This window comes from Panthera pardus, unplaced genomic scaffold (assembly GCF_024362965.1).
Source record: "Panthera pardus isolate Hobbes unplaced genomic scaffold, ASM2436296v1 HiC_scaffold_188, whole genome shotgun sequence".
Taxonomy (NCBI): Eukaryota; Metazoa; Chordata; class Mammalia; order Carnivora; family Felidae; genus Panthera; species Panthera pardus.
This window is the reverse complement of record NW_026526752.1, coordinates 49164-67000: the sequence shown is the minus strand read 5'-3', so window position 1 is coordinate 67000 and position 17837 is coordinate 49164. Positions and strand designations below refer to the sequence as shown.

Here is a 17837-nt window from a genome sequence, read left to right as displayed (position 1 = left end):
TGGGGGCATCTGGGTGGCTTAGTCAGTTAAGCCTCCTACTTTGGCTCAGGTCATGATCTCGTGGTTTATGGGTTTGAGCTCTGTGCTGAGAGCTCGAAGCCTGGAGCTTGCTTCAGATTCTGTGTCTCTGTCTTTCTCTGCCCCTCCTCCCTCATGCTCTGTCTCCCTCTCCTTCAAAAATAAATAAACATCAAAAAAATTTTTTTAAAATATAAATAAGACAATAAGCTATGTACTGTGGCCCTATTCACTGTGGCCTCTTTCATCTACAAGTATTTCACTACAATGCAGATTATAGAAGATATGTCTCTTTGGAAACATTTTGGACTGCCATTTTATTTCATGAGTTAGACTGAGCCTCAAACAGACCTCAAGTTATAACATAATACAGAGTGTATAAGAGGTTATTGTGTTATTTTTTCATTTTTATCGTAAGTCATAAAAGTTAACCATCTTAGAAGTTATCTGGAGAAAAACAAAAAATATGAGAAGCCTGCTGTCCCACAGAATGAGAACTCATTTTGGTGTCTATCAGTGGTATCTTTGCTAGATTGGAAGAATCAGTTCTATGGGATTCCACAAGGACCTTTGCCAGGGTAGTAGTTTTCCTAAATTCCACCCATCTTTGATATTGGAGTCCCATTGCCAATGGAAATAATAGAGAACAGCTAGTCTGAATCTTTCTGTCTCAAAAAATGGATCATGTGTTAGCAGGCTGTTAAAGACCCACCCAGCCATCTCAAGAGCATCTTGTAAACTTCAGGGCTCACCTAGCCAGACTTGTTATTCTACTTTTTCATTTTGTACTCAGCCCCACAAATTATTACTTTCCCACAGCAAGTTGTTTTTTTGTTTTTTGTTTCGTCCTTCTTAATTAAAAAGAGAACAGTAGTTCTCCATCGAGCTGGAATAGGGCAGGATCATAGGTATCCAATTACTGGTCTTTAAAGTCTAACTTACCTCTAGGATATCTTATCAGGTTTTAAACAAAAAAACAAACAAAATGAAACAAAACCAAACACACATACAGACACACACAGAGAGACTTTAGTGCTATAAGACATGCCTTGAGTGTTATCACAATTCTAGAAGTATAATGGCCTGTCTCACCTTGCTGGTCTGGATTGGGAAACTGAAGGACCGAGAAGTAACCTGTTCTGTCACTCTACATTATAAATTAAATGTAGAACTAGAAACAAAAGGAAACCCTTGAAGAAATATGATTTGTAAAACAAAACAAAACAAAACAAAAAACATAAAACAAACAAACAAAAACTTCACCACACAAGCTCTTCAGATTGGCTACTAAAATAATTCACACACACATACATACATACATACATACACACACATATATACACAAACACATAAGTAATAAAAACGAGAAGGATTAAAACTATCCAGATTAGCTCCTATGCCTTTCAGTTGGAGGTTAGATCATGAGAAAGCAAGGTGAGGATAAGATCCCAATCAAGACTGCTCTAAAATTAGGGATAGTCTTAGTCCTCTCAGCAGACCAGGAAATATTTAGAACTGTGCAACAGGAGGCCAGCCATCCCCCATGCCTGTCCCTTGAAACCTCTCTGGACCATCTTTGTCACCAGCTGGCCACCAATCTTTAGTATCTCCTGTCAGATATACCTAGAGCTATGTGAGGAAAACATCTTGCTGCATCCGTGATAGCCTGCGGTCTTTACCTACTCTGCTCACCTCATAGGGCATGAAATCTTAGTGTCTGTAATTCTCCATTACAACTTCCTTCAACCACAGACTCAAATGGCTTTGGTTTGTTCCTGAATGCCTACTGACAGCAGAAGGTAACTTCGAATAAGTGAAGACTGCCATGCAGGAGCCTGGGGGTGAGAGCTAGGACCCCACAGCATCATTTCTCAGTGTGAAAGCTGCTGGGAACCCCCACTGAACATCTACGCCGGTCTCCATTTCTCAGTGGACTCGAGAAACAAAGGAGAAACTTAATCTTTCATGAGTGTCAAATTATCCTCTCCATCTGCTGGAGGCAAGCAGCGTCACTTCTTCACATTTAATAATTGAACAAAGCTTTACCCAGCTTCTATTAGAATAAAGCAGGGTTTTAGACACTGTAGATACTGAGATGAGTTCTTGTCAGTGCCGTTTACACAATCTACACACTTGCTGTAGACTGTGAGCAGCATCCCTCCATCATCAGGATCTGCCTCGAATTGCACCCTAGGTCATGGCACAGGGTCAACAAATGTTTGTGGAGTGAATGAACAAATGAAAGCCTGCATGACTGATAGATACAAACTAAGAAATGCTAAGTATCACAAGAGATAACATAATGATAATAGTTTATATTTATCAAACATTTACTACATGCTTTTCTGTGTTCACCTTTCATGCTCACAGTAACCCTGTAAGGTTAGGTACCCTTATTATCATGGCGTTTCAGATGAGAAAACGGAGACATAGAGAAGTGGAGTTGCAAGTGCTGCCCAGAGTCAGGCGGCAAGAAAGGATTCCAACCCAGGTGAACTACTTCCGGCTTATGCTTTCTTTTATCTGCAAACATGGTGACATTCGAATGGCTTCCTGCTAGAGGATTATGGGAGACTTTGTTGCTCGATTACCTATAGCACAATCCTCCCAACTTTTTCCTGCCCACCTAAGAGGAAAAAACTCACACACAATGTCAGCAAATCTGTCTAATGTTTGGCATAGATCCACTTTCCCAGAATCCTTTTCTCCTCAGGATGACAATAAGACACAGTTCTGACCAATGAGGCATAAGAGGAAGTCTGCAGGGTGGCTCTAGAAAATGACTTTGTTTCCTTATAAAAGGTTCATACTTAAGGGAAGAAAAGCTTGCTGGTGCCTCTCCTTCCATTTTTTTTTCCTGCATCAAAACACAGGTAATGCTCAGCGATGCGGAAGCTATCTGGACACCATAAGCAATACACGCAAATATGAAAGGCCCGTATCTAAAGATGGGGAGGCAGAAGAGAGAAAGATTGATGATCCCCAATGACACCACTGAGTTGCTGAACCAACTCTATGGCCACTTACCTCGAATCTTCCGGTTAAGTGAGACAATAAATATCTTGACTGTTTAAACCACTGTTACTTGACTCACCCATCCAGGCTTTGGGAAAGATTCATGAAGACGATACTACTACTGCTGTGCCATAGAGGATGGAATAGCATTCCCATAAGGAGATATTGGGGGAAGCTATACCAGGCAGAGGAAATAATGTGATCACTGACAGGGACAAGGTACGAACATAAGATTATCCTTTAAAGGGCAAGGTTCATCCTTCTGCAGCTGGGTATGAGGACACTCATGCGACCCTCTCATTAATTTGGTGGCTTTGGAGACCATACAGGTTAGCACGGTACTTCACAGTGTGGTCCCTCCACCAGCAGTATCAGAATCACCTGACAAACACTTGTGCTTATTCTAGACCTTTGAATCGGAAATGCTAGGGGAAGGGCTGGGCAACCTGGGTTTTAATAAACCCTCCAGGTGACTCTGATGCCCACTCAAGTTTGAGAAGTCCTGGATATGCACACAGAGAGAGGCTCTAGTACCTTAATTCTATGTTCTTTTCTGCCACTGTCTCCTGTGTGGTTTTTACCCTACCTGTTAAGGAAGGTGCTGCAGAGAAGTCAGGTTCCAGGGATTCCCCCCTCACTGGCATAAGGCTGTGTTTGCCACTGGAAACATTGCCACCCAGACTGGGAACGGATGGAATCTGATGCTCACCCCCCCTTTGACACAGATGTCTTTTCTAACGGTGACCCCTGTTCTCCAGGAGGCTTTGAAGAATGAAGATTTGGTCTAAATAACAGCGCTGAAGGAGGAGAGTGAACCACATAGCCAAAGAAAGGAGACCACAAACTCATTTCACTGAGGAAATGGAGTAAATTGGAGATGAAGAATCAAATCTAAGAAAAGCTCACTATGAATCCTATTTCCCATGTGTAAAGTAAAAGACATTGTTAAGTGAAAGAATCCAGACATAAAAGGCCACATATTCTATGATTCCCTTTATGTGAAATGTCCTGATAGGTAAATGCGTGGAGACTGAAAGTAAATTACTGGTTGCCAAGGGGTGAAGAAGGGGGAAGGGGGAATGAGGAACGACTGCTAATGGGTACAGGATTTCTTCTGGGGTGATGAGAATGTTCTGGAATTAGTGGTGATGGTTGCACAACTCAGTGAGCTGCACACTTTTTAAGAAGGCGAATTTTGTAGTATGTGAATCATACGTAATTTCAAAAAAACAAATTCAGTTCTCTACTTGTGGATTTTAGAAACGAACAGGTCCTTACACATCATAATCCCATTCTCTCCAGGTCCACCATGTCGATGAGAAAATTAACACCTTGTTTGGAGCTCACTAGAGGAAAGCACCATTGCTCATGTCACCAGGGCAGGGAGCCTCTTGGACTGCTGACTCTTATCCTCTAAGGCTGTTCCTTTTTTCAGACTCCCAAAGAATGCCCCGTCCATCCCTACCCACAGTGATCAGAAGCCGGAGGGCACTTACCTCCACCACAAGGGACACAATGAAGTTGGAGCTGAGCATAATTGTGATGTAAACCCTCCACAGAAGAGGAGTGCAGAGAAGCTGGTGGGAGATGGAGAATCACTGTTAGTTTGAAGACAAAAAAATGTCAGAAAGCTGTTCACATGTTCACAGTGTACATTTTCATAGGTTATAAATCATGTGTGTAATAGACATGCTTACATGTAGACATTACATGTGTGAATATTAGAGGCACACACTTAATAACGGAAACTATGATTGCTGCTTTTATTCTTTTATCTTTCTTTCTTCTCCTTTTTATTTTTTGGTGCCCCTGTAATTTCTCAATTTCCCCAAATCAATTCGATCAAAATTTGACAAATTTGATAAGTGTTTTTGTTTGCTTGCGTTGCTCGCTTTTATGAGGGAATACAGGAATGTGGCTCTATTCCCAGGAGGCTCTGATGGTACACAAGTCGAATGTGACAGGGGCAGTGTTGCCCTTGTCTCTCTGGTGCCACATCTCCCCTCAGCTGAGCCCTGCTTTGCAGCCCCGAGCCACGGCTTTACCCTCAGGGCTGTGTGCACGGCTGCACAGATGGTGCCATGACAAGGGTACTCACCAGTGGGGCAAGTGGAGCTGAATGGGAATGGATGTCTGTCTCTGCCTGCATATTCACATTTTCTAGAATGTACCCACAATTTTATGTAATAAGAAGAAAAATAATTATTTTTAGGGTGAGCAATAATTCTCTGCAGACTCCTTGGCAGTCATGTTGGCAATGACCCCACACAGGTCCCCCCAAAACTAAATAGCTCCCTATTTTGTTGTACCAGAGGAATCAACCTCTCTGTAAGACTCTTTCATCTTAAAGAGTGTGACTAAACCCAACATATCTTAACCCTAACTTCTGCAGGATTAAGAAGTTTTAACTCAGAAGTCTAGCAGCCAAAGACTATCTCCATGACTGCTTACTCGAATTCGTGAACATATTTAACAATAGTGGCAATTACGCTGTTAACCACAGTGATACAATTATCACAAGGAAAACCGAATGTAGACATGAGTTTGTATGTCACGTGTCAAGAAGGGTTTGTGAAGGTTTTGCTGGTTTGCAATGAACTGTGAGCTTCCAGTGCTCATCTCCATTTAGGAACCTGATCTACAAGGATCAGTCATTTACTGCCCTTATGTGCCATGGGTTATGTTAGGCACTGGTAATATGAAACTGAATAAGATAGGACCTTGGCCTTCATGACACGTGTCTTTGAGTTGGAGAGGTGGGCAGGCAGGCTCACGTAGCACTAAGTAAAAAAAGTCCATTCCCTTTTACCATCTCTTCTGTATTCTATTTATTGGTCTAAAGGACATTTGGTAATAATAAACTTCTAATTCAAAAGTATAGGTTAAAGGAATTGAAATACACATTTCCCCTAGCTTGTATATGTAAAAATTGTCTCATAGATTTTGACATTTGCCTCAAAATTACACACTCTAAGAGAGTTCATGAGGTAAGTTATGGCTCTTTGCAAACAAGTTTTGCAGACATTAAGTATGAACATACAAACACGTCTTTATAGAGATTTTTTTTAAAGATGTAAGTACAGATTTGAGAATTAACAGAAAAAGTGTTATAGGCAAACTGTTTTCAACAGCTTCAAAACAGAAGTGCTTAGGGGAAAAAATTTTCTTACGCTTGAAACAGTGTATGTATATAGATTTTTCCATTCTTACAGGGATCTTTTAAAAGAAAAATGGCCAATGCTTCTGAAATATTTGAAATCAAGACTAGACAGAATCTTATTTCCTGGCTGGCTTAAATTAAAAAAAAAATACAAATAAATGTAGTATTCTTTTTTAACTCTACTATTCCAAAAGGATAATCAGTGTCACGAGTCCATGTCAATTGCCACCGTGACCTGCTTCTTGCAGTCAGGGTATTATATAACAGTAAACCATCATCATAGCCCAGAGATAAGACTTACATCCAAACGCCTATATAATTCTGGAATATCAGCAAATAGAATGAATAGACACACACCCAGCTGTATGACCAGCACAAGGACAAATATATCTGAGGAAATAAGAACACAAGCTATCATTTAGAGAAATTGGAGTATATACGGAGTTTCACATCTATTGACAGACATAGTCTAGATGAACACTGATTAAGCTTACTTGATTCCTACATCCAAACACAGCATAATAAATGGAAAGTACTCATTTCTATGCAATGGGTCTCACCTCCACAATTTCTATGCATGTCCTTGAAGCAGATGGAAATTTTCACATGCATGTTGTAAGTTTCAATTAATAAAAGTGGGAAATACAGAGAGAGCAATTTTGACCTAATATATTTTCAAAAAATGCCTTGAAGACAGTTAAGTACCCAAGTCTTTTTAATGCAAATCCCCTGCTTCAAATTCTATTCTGGAAAAAAAAGAGGGCTGTAAATAAACAAATATTTAAATTGCAGTAATGTAGAGGTAAGCATTTGACTGCTTTCTCATCCCAAGAAGGAGAAAGGCAAAATAATTTTCTCTAAATAAACTAATTCTTATGAGGACATTGATCCTTCAACTTATGCTTCTAAATTTTCCCAATTAGGGGTGCCTGGGTGGCTCAGTTGTTAAAGCATCCAACTCTTGATTTCGCCTCAGATCACCATTTCATAGTTCATGGGTTCGAGCCCCACATCAGGCTCTGCACTGACAGCATGGAGCCTGCTTGGGATTCTCTCTCTTGCTCTCTCTCTCTGCTCCTCCAGTGCTCATGCTCTCTCTCCCTCTCTCTCTCTTGAAATAAATAAGTAAAGGTAAAAATAATTAACTAAATATTTAATTAATTAAATGTTCCCAATTTGAGAGGTAGGGATGTATACAAATGAATGTTCCACAGGGTAACCAGGTCACCCACTTCTCCTAACACACACCGCACTCCAGTCCAGAATGTAAGGAGGTAGCATGTACTTTGGCCAAGAGCCTCCACAATTACTATAGCCAGGTTCCTTCAGGCTGGACCCCCTCCCAGGCTGCCAACCACACAATGCCATCTTAACCATTGTCTTCACGGCAGGAGACATGTTCCAACTGAGTGTTGTGACACTTCTCTCTCTCCACCTCCTCCCAGATGAATTCCGACAAGTACTGACACGTGAGGAAATAAATGACTCGTCCCAATTTACAGTGGTGCCATGAAAGGACACCTGGAGACAAACTTCCGGTGAAGGAAAGAGGTAGAGGAAGAAGCCCTAGAATTTAATGCAGCTTTGAGGAAAGGAGCTAAGAATGAGGCTGCCAAATGTGTTTATAGAGCCCTGGAGTATAAAGTCAAGGGCTCCAGATAAGCATCAACTCCGCTGCTGCTCCCCGAGTGACCTGGGCATGTCTGTTCCTTCTGATGACCCCTCACCTCTGATCTGGTACAACGCTACTCACAATTTTTATATATGGGCTGCCTAAATGGTTTTCCTTTAGAGAAAATAAGAGCCACGATGATACAGTTGATTGTTCCCAAGAACCATATGGTAGTGTTTTCGAAGCTTGTGAAGGCACCATTACTTCCGATTTTTTCTGGAGCAGTGGGAGAAATGGTTAACTTTGAGATGCTTTCATTTTGCACTGTGCAGGCACTAAAAAGGAAACAAAAAAGGTAATGAACGAAGATGACAGGTCTTTATGGAGCACTGGTATCTACAGGATTCCATGCCCTCAGTGCTTTTGTAATTACCTACACTTTGGGAAAGAATATACTGAAAAATAAGGGGAAAGAAACCAACACAGATAGATCTATATTTTGGATAGATGAATAGATAAAAGATAGATATATGATAGGTAGGTAGATAGATAGACAAGTTATTTATTCAATAATTTGGGTACCCTTCATGTGTAGTAAGGTTATGTGGGAAAAAGATGAGTAAGCCATGAGTTTTTCCTCTTGTGGCTTAAGATCTCTGAATATTGATAAATAGGGTGACCATATAATTTATCATCCAACAGGAGCATATTTGAATGTGAAAGGAAAAGACTAGTATCACCAGCAAAACCGGTAGTTGCCAGAGGAGACATGCGTGGAAGGGGTGGGAAAAATAGATAAAGGGGATTCAGAGGTCCAAACTTCCAGTTATAAAATGAATGTTATGAGGATGCAAATTACAGCATAGGAGCTGTAATCAAAAATAGCATATTAATATATGGTGACAGATGGGCACCACATATCATGGTAAGCAAGGAATGATGTATAGAATGGTCGAATTGATAACTTGTTATTAATGTAACATTGTATGCCAAATATACTTCAAGGATTAATTAATTTAAAAAATTTCACTGGGATATCAGGCTCAAACTGGGGATGTCTGGGCAAATTATAATGCATGGTCACCCTAGGTGTAAAAGAAGGTCATGGATCATTATCACACAAGACAGGCAAAAGTAAGTGCCAATGGATAATATCCTCAAACTGTGCTACAGAGGAGAGAAGATCACTGGAAAATTCCCCAAGGGACTTGAAAGAAAGCCAACGCCTCCAGAAGAATGAAGAACCCTTTACTTCTTGTCATAAGGGCCAGACCATGTTTGATGGAAATTAGGATGTGAGAAGCTGGAATCAGAGCTGTGATAGTACCTGTGCATCTCCATGGAATACCAAGGCTGCCTCTGAACCAGAATGAAGCCCGCAATGTGCATGGCTAAGCTGAGAAGAAGGTTGAGAATCACAGAGAGCAGCAGAGGTGGGGAGATCAGCCGTCCTGCAGGCCTGAAGGGCACCAGCTTGGGGTAGGCACCATTCAAATTCACTACAAAATAAATTCAAGTGTTATGTTTGTGAGAGAAGGAAAATACTGTATTCTTCATCAGAAGAACGGTGTAACTTCTTAGGCCCACACAGCCAAGGAAACTGACAAACTGGAGTACATCAGGGTTTTGAGGGAACAAAATACAATGAATGGCTTCAAACTCAAGTCATAGGAGCAATTCTTCAGGGAGAAGACAAAAACAATCATGAAATGCTTTCAGTTTTGGCTATTTTTTTTAATATATGAAATTTATTGTCAAATTGGTTTCCATACAACACCCAGTGCTCATCCCAAAAGATGCACTCTTAAATGCCCATCACCTCCCCTCCCCTCCCTCCCACCCCCCATCAACCTTCAGTTTGTTCTCAGTTTTTAAGAGTCTCTTATACTTTGGCTCTCTCCCACTCTAACCTCTTTTTTTTTTTCCTTCCCCTCCCCCATGGGTTTCTGTTAAGTTTCTCAGGATCCACATGAGAGTGAAAGCATATGGTATCTGTCTTTCTCTGTATGGCTTATTTCACTTAGCATCACACTCTCCAGTTCCATCCACGTTGCGACAAAGGGCCATGTTTCATTCTTTCTCATTGCCACGGCACTCTCAACAATAGCCAAATTGTGGGAAAAGCCTAAATGTCCATCAACTGATGAATGGATAAAGAAATTGTGGTTCAGTTTTGCCTATTAAATAGGCAAAGCCCATCAAATTATAGGTGAGGGCATGATGATAATGTACACTCTTATACACTGCTTCTGGAAACGTACACTGACACAAACCTTCTGCAGGGCAATTTGGCAATAAATATGAAAACACCGGAACATGTTCATAACATTTGACATGGTTATTCCATTTCTGGAAATTTGTCTTAAGCTAAAAATATCAGAGATGTAGAAAGATGTTCTTTAGTGCATCACTTACAGTAAACTATGTACATCTACATAATGAAACAACAGGCAGTCACTAAGAAGCAATGCTTTAAAATATTCAGTGACAATGGGACACCTGGGTGACTCAGTTGGTTAAGCATCTGACTCTTGATTTCGGGTCAGGTCATGATCTCGTGGTTCGTGAGTTCGAGCCCCGCCTTGGTCTCTGCACTGACAGCGTGGAGCTTGCTTGGGATTTGTTCTCTCTCTGTCCCTCCCCTGCTCACTCTCTCATTCTCAGATAAATAAACTTAAGTAAAATAAATTAAATAAACTTAAAAAAATATTCAATGACAAAATGAGAAGTGACATCGGAAAAAATGGCAGAGCAGACAGCCCTAAGGTCCCATCCTTCCACAGAAACATTGAAAAACAAGCAGAAACTATCAAAACTAACTTTTTCAGAACTATGAACAACAAAGGTTTACAGAAGTCAAACAAATGCTGAATCAAGAAAAAGGCAACTTAAAAATGGTAGGAAAGCTTTGTGACATCTGTACTTGCCATTGCCCTACCCCACCTCAGCTCAGTGGCAATTTCAAAGTCAGTCATTGGCCCTCCCAGTGGACGACTCTGGTCTCTGGTCACAGGAAGAGCAAACTGCATCCATTGGGTATGTCCATTCTAACCTGTCTGGGGGTACCTGAAGGACTGGTGCAAGGCGCTCATCTCTGTTTCACCTAATGCAAGACTGAACTCAGGGCAGCAGCATCCACTGCTTGAAAACAACTGTAAGGCTCACCAACTACCCACAGTCACCTGGGGCAAAAGATGGCAGTTGAGACATAAAATAATAGCTACGATAAAGAAAAGCTAAAGAACGTTTCTTTGGAAAATTACGGCTTTCAAAAACATATGTGTATTTTGGGGACTATAGAAAACCATGCACACACCTAAGGCAAGTTACCCACTCAGAAAAGACTGGAACAGCCCCTCAGTTTTGAGCTCTGGATGATCTCTGCACTCAGCACAAGCCTGGCTGAGTGTTGAAGGGCCCCAGCACAGAACAAATCTGCAAAGACTGGGAGAGGTTGTTCTTTGTTCATGGTTTTGCACTCATGGAAGTCAAGAAAATCTCTGTCAAAAACACTAGCTAAACAAAAGCTAAAGGAACAGAGATTTCATTGACCATACATGGCAACTGATACAGTCTTTGCAAAAAATAGTTTAGGAAAGTCACCAAACAAATGGACTATGACAGCCTTCAAAAACTAGCAGAACAAAAGCCATCAAGTCCCAGGGAAGGGGGATTTCCAGAGTTATCTGGATTTCCAGAGTTACGACATTATAATATTCAGCAGAACAAAATAAGTTGACAGAAATAACCTCTGAGGACACCCAGACATTGGACTTACTAGACAAAGACTTTGATTATTTTTCTCCAAATCCCAGCTTTTTTAAAAATTTATTTTTTAAATTTACATCCAAGTTAGTTAGCATATAGTGCAACAATGATTTCAGGAGTAGATTCCTCAATGCCCCTTACCCATTTAGCCCATCCCCCCTCCCATAACCCCTCCTGTAACCCTCTGCTCTCCATATTTAAGAGTCTCTTATGTTTTGTCCCCCTCCCTGTTTTTATATTACTTTTGCTACCCTTCCCTTATGTCCATCTGTTTTGTATCTTAGAGTCCTCATATGAGTGAAGTCATATGATATGTTAGACAAAGACTTTAAAACAACTGTTTCAGGGGCGCCTGGTGGCTCAGTCAGTAAAGCATCCGACTTCAGCTCAGGTCATGATCTCGTGGTTTGTGAGTTCGAGCCCCACGTCGGGCTCTGTGTTGACAGCTCAGAGCCTGGAGCCTGTTTCGGATTCTGTGTCTCCCCCTCTCTCTGCCCCTCCCATGCTCATGCTCTGTTTCTGTCTCTCAATAATAAATAAATTTTTAAAAAATTTTATAAAACAACTCTCTTTTTTTTAATGTTTCTATTTATTTTTGAGACAGAGAGAGTCAGAGCATGAGCAGGGGAGGGGCAGAGAGAGGGGGAGACACAGAATCCGAAGTGGGCTCCAGGTTCTGAGCTGTCAGCACAGAGCCCGACACGGGGCTCGAACCCACGAACCATGAGATCGTGACCTGAGCCGAAGTCGGACGCTCGACTGACTGAGCCACCCAGGCACCCCGAAAACAACTCTTTCAAATATGCTCAAAGAAATTAGGAAACAATGTATGAACAAAATGAAAATGTCAATAAAAAGACAGAAAATATGAAAAGGAGCCAAAAGAAATTCTTTCTAAAGAATCTTTTTTATAATTTCTACCTCTTCATTGACATTCTTTCTTTTGTCCAGTAAAAGTAACTATTTGAGTGGTGCCTGGGTAGTTCAGTTGGTTAAGCATCTGACTTTGGCTCAGATCATGATCTCACAGTCTGTGAGTTCAACATCTGTGCTGACAGCTCAGAGCCTGGAACCTGCTTCAGATTCTGTGTCTCCCTCTCTCTGGCCCTCCTTCACTCGTGCTTTGTTTCTCTTTCTCCCTCTCTCTCTCTCAAAAATAAATAAAAATAAAAAATAAAAACATTTTAAAAAAGTAACTATTTGAGCAAATATAAAAGGCTGTAGGGGCACCTGGGTGGCTCAGTCGGTTAAGCATCCAACTTGGGCACAGGTCATGATCTTGCAGTTCATGGTTTCAAGCCCCACATTGGGCTCTGCACTGACAGAACAACGGAGAGCTATTACTTAATGAGTACAGAGTTTCTGTTTGGGGAAATGTAAAAATTTTGGAAGTAAAGAGTGGCAATGATTGCACAAAACTGTGAATGTAATTAATGCCCCTGAACTATATGTTTAAAAGTGGTCAAAATGGCACATTTTATGTTATGTATATTTTACCACAATAAAAAATAATTAAAATATTTAACGACATGAAAATTTATGACAAAGTTAAATGAAGAAAATGTACGCACAACTATATAGAGAACATAATTCAAATTTCTTCATTTATATACATACAGAATGCTTTAATTCATTAGTTCTGAATGGTAGAATAAAGATGGATTTTTTTCCTTTGTTATATCTTGCAATGTTTTCCATCTTTGTTTTATAATGAATATATATTAGTAACCATAAGAACAAAAAATAATCAAGTTATTTATCAAAATATAGAGGAAAACCTGGAGATGCTTGTTACTAAACAGAGAACAATTAGAGCTGAAATGAGGGCTGTTTTGAAAAATGTGGAAGAAAGACTGATCTAGGGAGAAAACATAGATGGCTCTTTGCCACCCTAAATCGCAGAGCTGGGATGGGTGCAAGTTACATAGAGATAGGCTTGGCTTCATAAGAAGAATTCTGTTAACAGTATGGACTGGCCAAGGGTGTTCTTTCCAGAGATTTGAGCCCCTTGGATACACCTGACACTGTCAGAATTACAGGGAACACAGCAGTAGTCAAGATAGACAAGGTGCTGTTCTCACAATGCACACACTCTGGGACAGGGGAGGCAGGAAGACGCAAATAAAAACACAGATAAAAGCATAACTTCAGATTGTGAAGGGCACCCCCCCCCCCACACACAAATAGAGCAAAATTGTGCTTTCTGCCTCCACTGCCACCATGGTGCCCATGAAAAAGTTTCTGGTGAAAGGGGGCAAAAAAAAAAAAAAAAAAAAAAAAAAAAAAGAAAAGAAAAAGGAAGAAGAAGCAGCAAGTTATGAAGTTTGCCCTTGACTGCACCCACCCTGTAGAAGAGGGAATCATGGAGGCTGCCAATTTTGAGCAGTTTGTTCAAGAGAGAATCAAAATGAATGGAAAATCTGGGAATCTCAGTTGGAGGGGCTCTAACCACTGAAAGGAACAAAAACAAGATTACAGTAACTTCTGAGGTGCTTTTTTCCAAATGGTGTTCGAAATAACTCATCAAAAAAATATTTGAAGGGGGCACCTGAGTGGCTCAGTTGGTTAAGCATCCAGCTTAGGCTCAGGCCATGATCTCATGGTTCCTGGGTTTGAGCCCCACATGGGGTTCTGCACTGACGGTGTGGAGCCTGCTTGGGATTGTTTCTCTCTCCCTCTCTCTCCGCCTCTTCCCCACTTGTGCATGCTCTCTCTCTCTCTCTCCCCCCCCCCCTCTCAAAATAAAGAAATAAACCTAAAAATTATATCTGAAGAATAATCCCTGTGATTCATTGCGAGTAGTTGCTAACAGCAAAGAGAGTTACAAACTGTGTTACTTCCGGATTAACCAGGATGAGAAAGAGGAGGAAGAGGCGGATTAAAACTCATTTATCTGGAACATTTTGTATGAATTCTTGAATAAACCTTGGGAACTAAAAAAAAAAAAAAAAAAGCACAATTGTGTGATAGAGAAAAATTGGCTTGGTGACTACTTAAAGTGAACTTCCTGAGGTGGTGACATTTGAGCTAAGATCTGAATAAGAAAAAACCAAAGCCATATAAAGATGGAAAGGGAGAGTGTTTTAGGCAAAGCAAAGAGCAAAAACAAAGGTACTGTGGTGATCACAAGCTTGACAACGCTCAAGTGACAAGAAGACCCTGGTGCCTGGGATAAGAATGTAACAATGTGGTTGTAAGTGAAGCAGAAGCAGGCAGGGGCTAGAGCATTTTAAGCAAGTAGGTGGCAATAAAATTTACTTTTCAAAATTAACACTCTTACTGCTCTTTGAAAGGTAAATGGGGAGGAGGGGAAGCAAGATGAGTTGTGAGGCTGTTGTGGGAATCCGCAAGGGAGGTGACACGGCTCTGTGTCAGGGGGTACAGAGCTTCGGAAAGCAGAGCCAACAGGAGCTCCATCCAAAGGGATGTGAAGGATAAAGAAAAGAGAAACCAAGGATGGCTCCAGGTCTTTGAACAACCAGGTTGTTTTACCAGAATGCAAGGAAAGGGAATTTTTTTCCCTTTCACTGATGTGTTCTAAGTGCCTATTATGGTAAGTAGTACAAATTAGGCACTCAATAAGTAGCTAATAATTTTGTTGAATACCAGATCTGGTAGAAGATAAGAAAATATATTTATATGCTGATCCAGCAGACCAGAGAAAAGTTGATGACTGTGAAGAAGGAGATTATAACAGAAACAAAATCCCCAAGAAGGTAGGAAGAGGTAGGATTAAACGTATAAGTGGAGCTGTTGGCATTTATATGTAACAGAGAGGAAAGCAGAGAATATGGTGGATGGTGGGGAGTGGATGGGTTGGGGTGAAAGCCTACAGCAGGGAAATTGGGAAGACAATTCATGTTAATCAAGAGGTGGAAATGGGAGTGGCCTAATGGCAAGATTATCTTTAATCTTCATTCAAAATCCCCAAAGGCTAGGATTTAAAGATCTAAAACAGGGGCACTGGGATGACTCAGTCGATTAAGTGTCCAACTCTAGATTTCAACTCAGGTCATGATCTCACAGTTCATGAGATTGAGCCCTGTCAGCATTGACAGCATGGAGCCTGCTTGGGATCCTCTCTCTCCCTCTCTGTTCCTTCCCTACTTGCTCTCTCTCTCTCTCTCAAAGCAAATAAATAAACTAAAAAAAAAAAAAAAAAAAAAAAAAGATCTAAAGCATAAAAGCTATCCAGCCTCTATAAACTGGGCATATATTAACTATAATTACACCTGAAAGCATACTGAAGACAGCATTCCTGATTTTCAAAGTGCACTTGAGAAACTGAACAAGAAGACCATGGGAGAAGGGAAGGGGGAAACGATAGTTACAAACAGAGAGGAAGGGAGGCAAACCACAAGAGACTCTTAAATACAGAGAACAAACTGAGGGTAGTGGGGGGAAGGAGTGGTGGACAGAGGGGAAAATGGGTGATGGGCATTGAGGAGGGTACTTGCTAGGATGAGCACTGGGTGTTGTATGTAAGCAATGAACCACAGGAATCTACCCCAAAACCAAGAGCACATTGCACACACTGTATGTTAGCCAAATTGACAATAAATTATATTTAAAAAAAATGAAAAGCAATAAATTATCCCAAAATATAAACAAACAATCAAATAAATAGATAAATAAGTTTAATGACCATTATGGAAGCCCCGTATTTTGTGGAAAACAGAAAAATAACTAGCCAGCTTTTCCATGGCTAATACTTTTATTTCAATCCAAGACTCACAAATGGGGCTCTTATTTCCTTTTTCCCTCTCTGAATGGACCTTTGGGCGTAAGTCCCATATCCCTGAGGCTGCAACTGGTGTCCCTCCTAGTGGACCAGCCCTTCTGGAAGAGCCAAGAAAGTTTCAAAAATGTCTTACTTGTTACACCAATAAGAGTTGTGATGGCCAGATCCTGGAACAGAAACTGGTAATTTGAAAGGCTGTTTGTCTCCTGAAAAGAAAAAGGAAAGCAGGTCAAAAATGTTGTGACCCTCTGGATGAAGTCTGACATCAGTTGCATTCATTTTTGTTCCTGCAACATGGGATTTTACAAGAAGAAGGTGTGGCCAGGGTCCTGTTTGTGTTGGTAGAAGTACCAAAGATAAGGCTGTGAAACCCCCTCCAACCAGGAGGCCACCTTTGTGTGCTTTCTAGGCTGGGTCCTTTGTACATCAACATCCTCCTGTTGAGGGAGATGTCTTACTCTACTAGATCCATCTCTGATCTCTTTTCTACCTGCTAGCAGAAAGTCAGGGTTTGGTCTGGAACAACAGGACAGTGAGTTCCCAGTAGTAACAAGAGACAAATGTGTGGTGATCTTACCCAAATTTTACCAGTGGAAAAAGAATAATTGAACCCACTATTTGCAGTCTTGGGTGTTATTAGCAAGTCCTGATAAGGCATCCTTGATATTCTTGGGGAAAAAAAGGTTAAGATCTTACTGATTTCAAGTAACTTGCTTCCTTGCCCCCCTTTTAGTGGAAAGGAGATCAAGATGACCCAAGTTCAACTCTAGTTTGTAGCATGAGTTGTTGGGATTCCAAAATAGGACCAAATTTCTGTGCACAGCCTCTCCTTCTCCATCTCATTCATTGTGAGCGGGAAAAGACATAAGCAATCTGAAAATAACAAAACTGAAACCTTCAGCCCAGAAGCAAGAGGGCAGGACATAGAGATGAATCTAACGAATCATCAGTAGGCTGCTTATACTCGCTCATGAGAGTCGATTGCAAAGTTTTCAGGGATTATTTTTTTGAACTGGCTGTTAAACACAGCCATTATAGAACCTGAAATTATACAAATCTACCATTAAATACATTATGCTAAAACAAAGCTAATAAATACCCCCAATCCAGCACTTCCTAATCCTTTTCCTACATTGTGCTGTTATCTATGTTCTTTAAGATATTTACAAGTCTTCTAACTCTGGGGTGCAAGTACTACATAATGACATGCCATGTGCACATCTCTTCCCAACTCCATGCTCAGTGACGTCAGGCAGGCAGCTCGAAACCAGCCATGGTGGGCATATTTACACCACGGAAATCAGCAAACATGAATAACCAGGGCTTGCTGTCCCAGGGAGAGCGGCTCTGAAACATTTACCAGCTCCCCAGTCCTAGATCATCTCGCTACTGAATGGTACGCTCGGGTAGAGTCACACTGGAACAGAGAAGATGGAGACCTCGTCCAAGCAGCCAGAAGCAACCGCGAGAAAGTGCTATGCCTTGATCTTCAGCTACTACTACACACAAAATGTCTCTGTCAG

At 40.9% G+C, this 17837-nt stretch overlaps 1 protein-coding gene and 1 pseudogene across 1 annotated transcript in view; one reads left to right on the top strand and one right to left on the bottom strand.

Moving 5' to 3' along the window:
* Nucleotides 1–4498: 4498 nt before the first annotated feature.
* LOC109261402 (probable cation-transporting ATPase 13A4) overlaps nt 4499–17837 on the bottom strand; it is a gene marked incomplete at both ends in the record, with an annotated part of 61342 nt that continues 48003 nt past the window's right edge. Inside the window, 5 exons of the mRNA XM_053906497.1 lie at nt 4499–4610; nt 6495–6583; nt 7947–8140; nt 9133–9304; nt 16448–16520. Of these exons, the coding sequence (XP_053762472.1) occupies nt 4499–4610; nt 6495–6583; nt 7947–8140; nt 9133–9304; nt 16448–16520 (640 nt within the window). The remainder of the gene's footprint in view (nt 4611–6494; nt 6584–7946; nt 8141–9132; nt 9305–16447; nt 16521–17837) is intronic.
* Nucleotides 13794–14455, top strand: LOC109261404 (60S ribosomal protein L22-like; annotated as a pseudogene).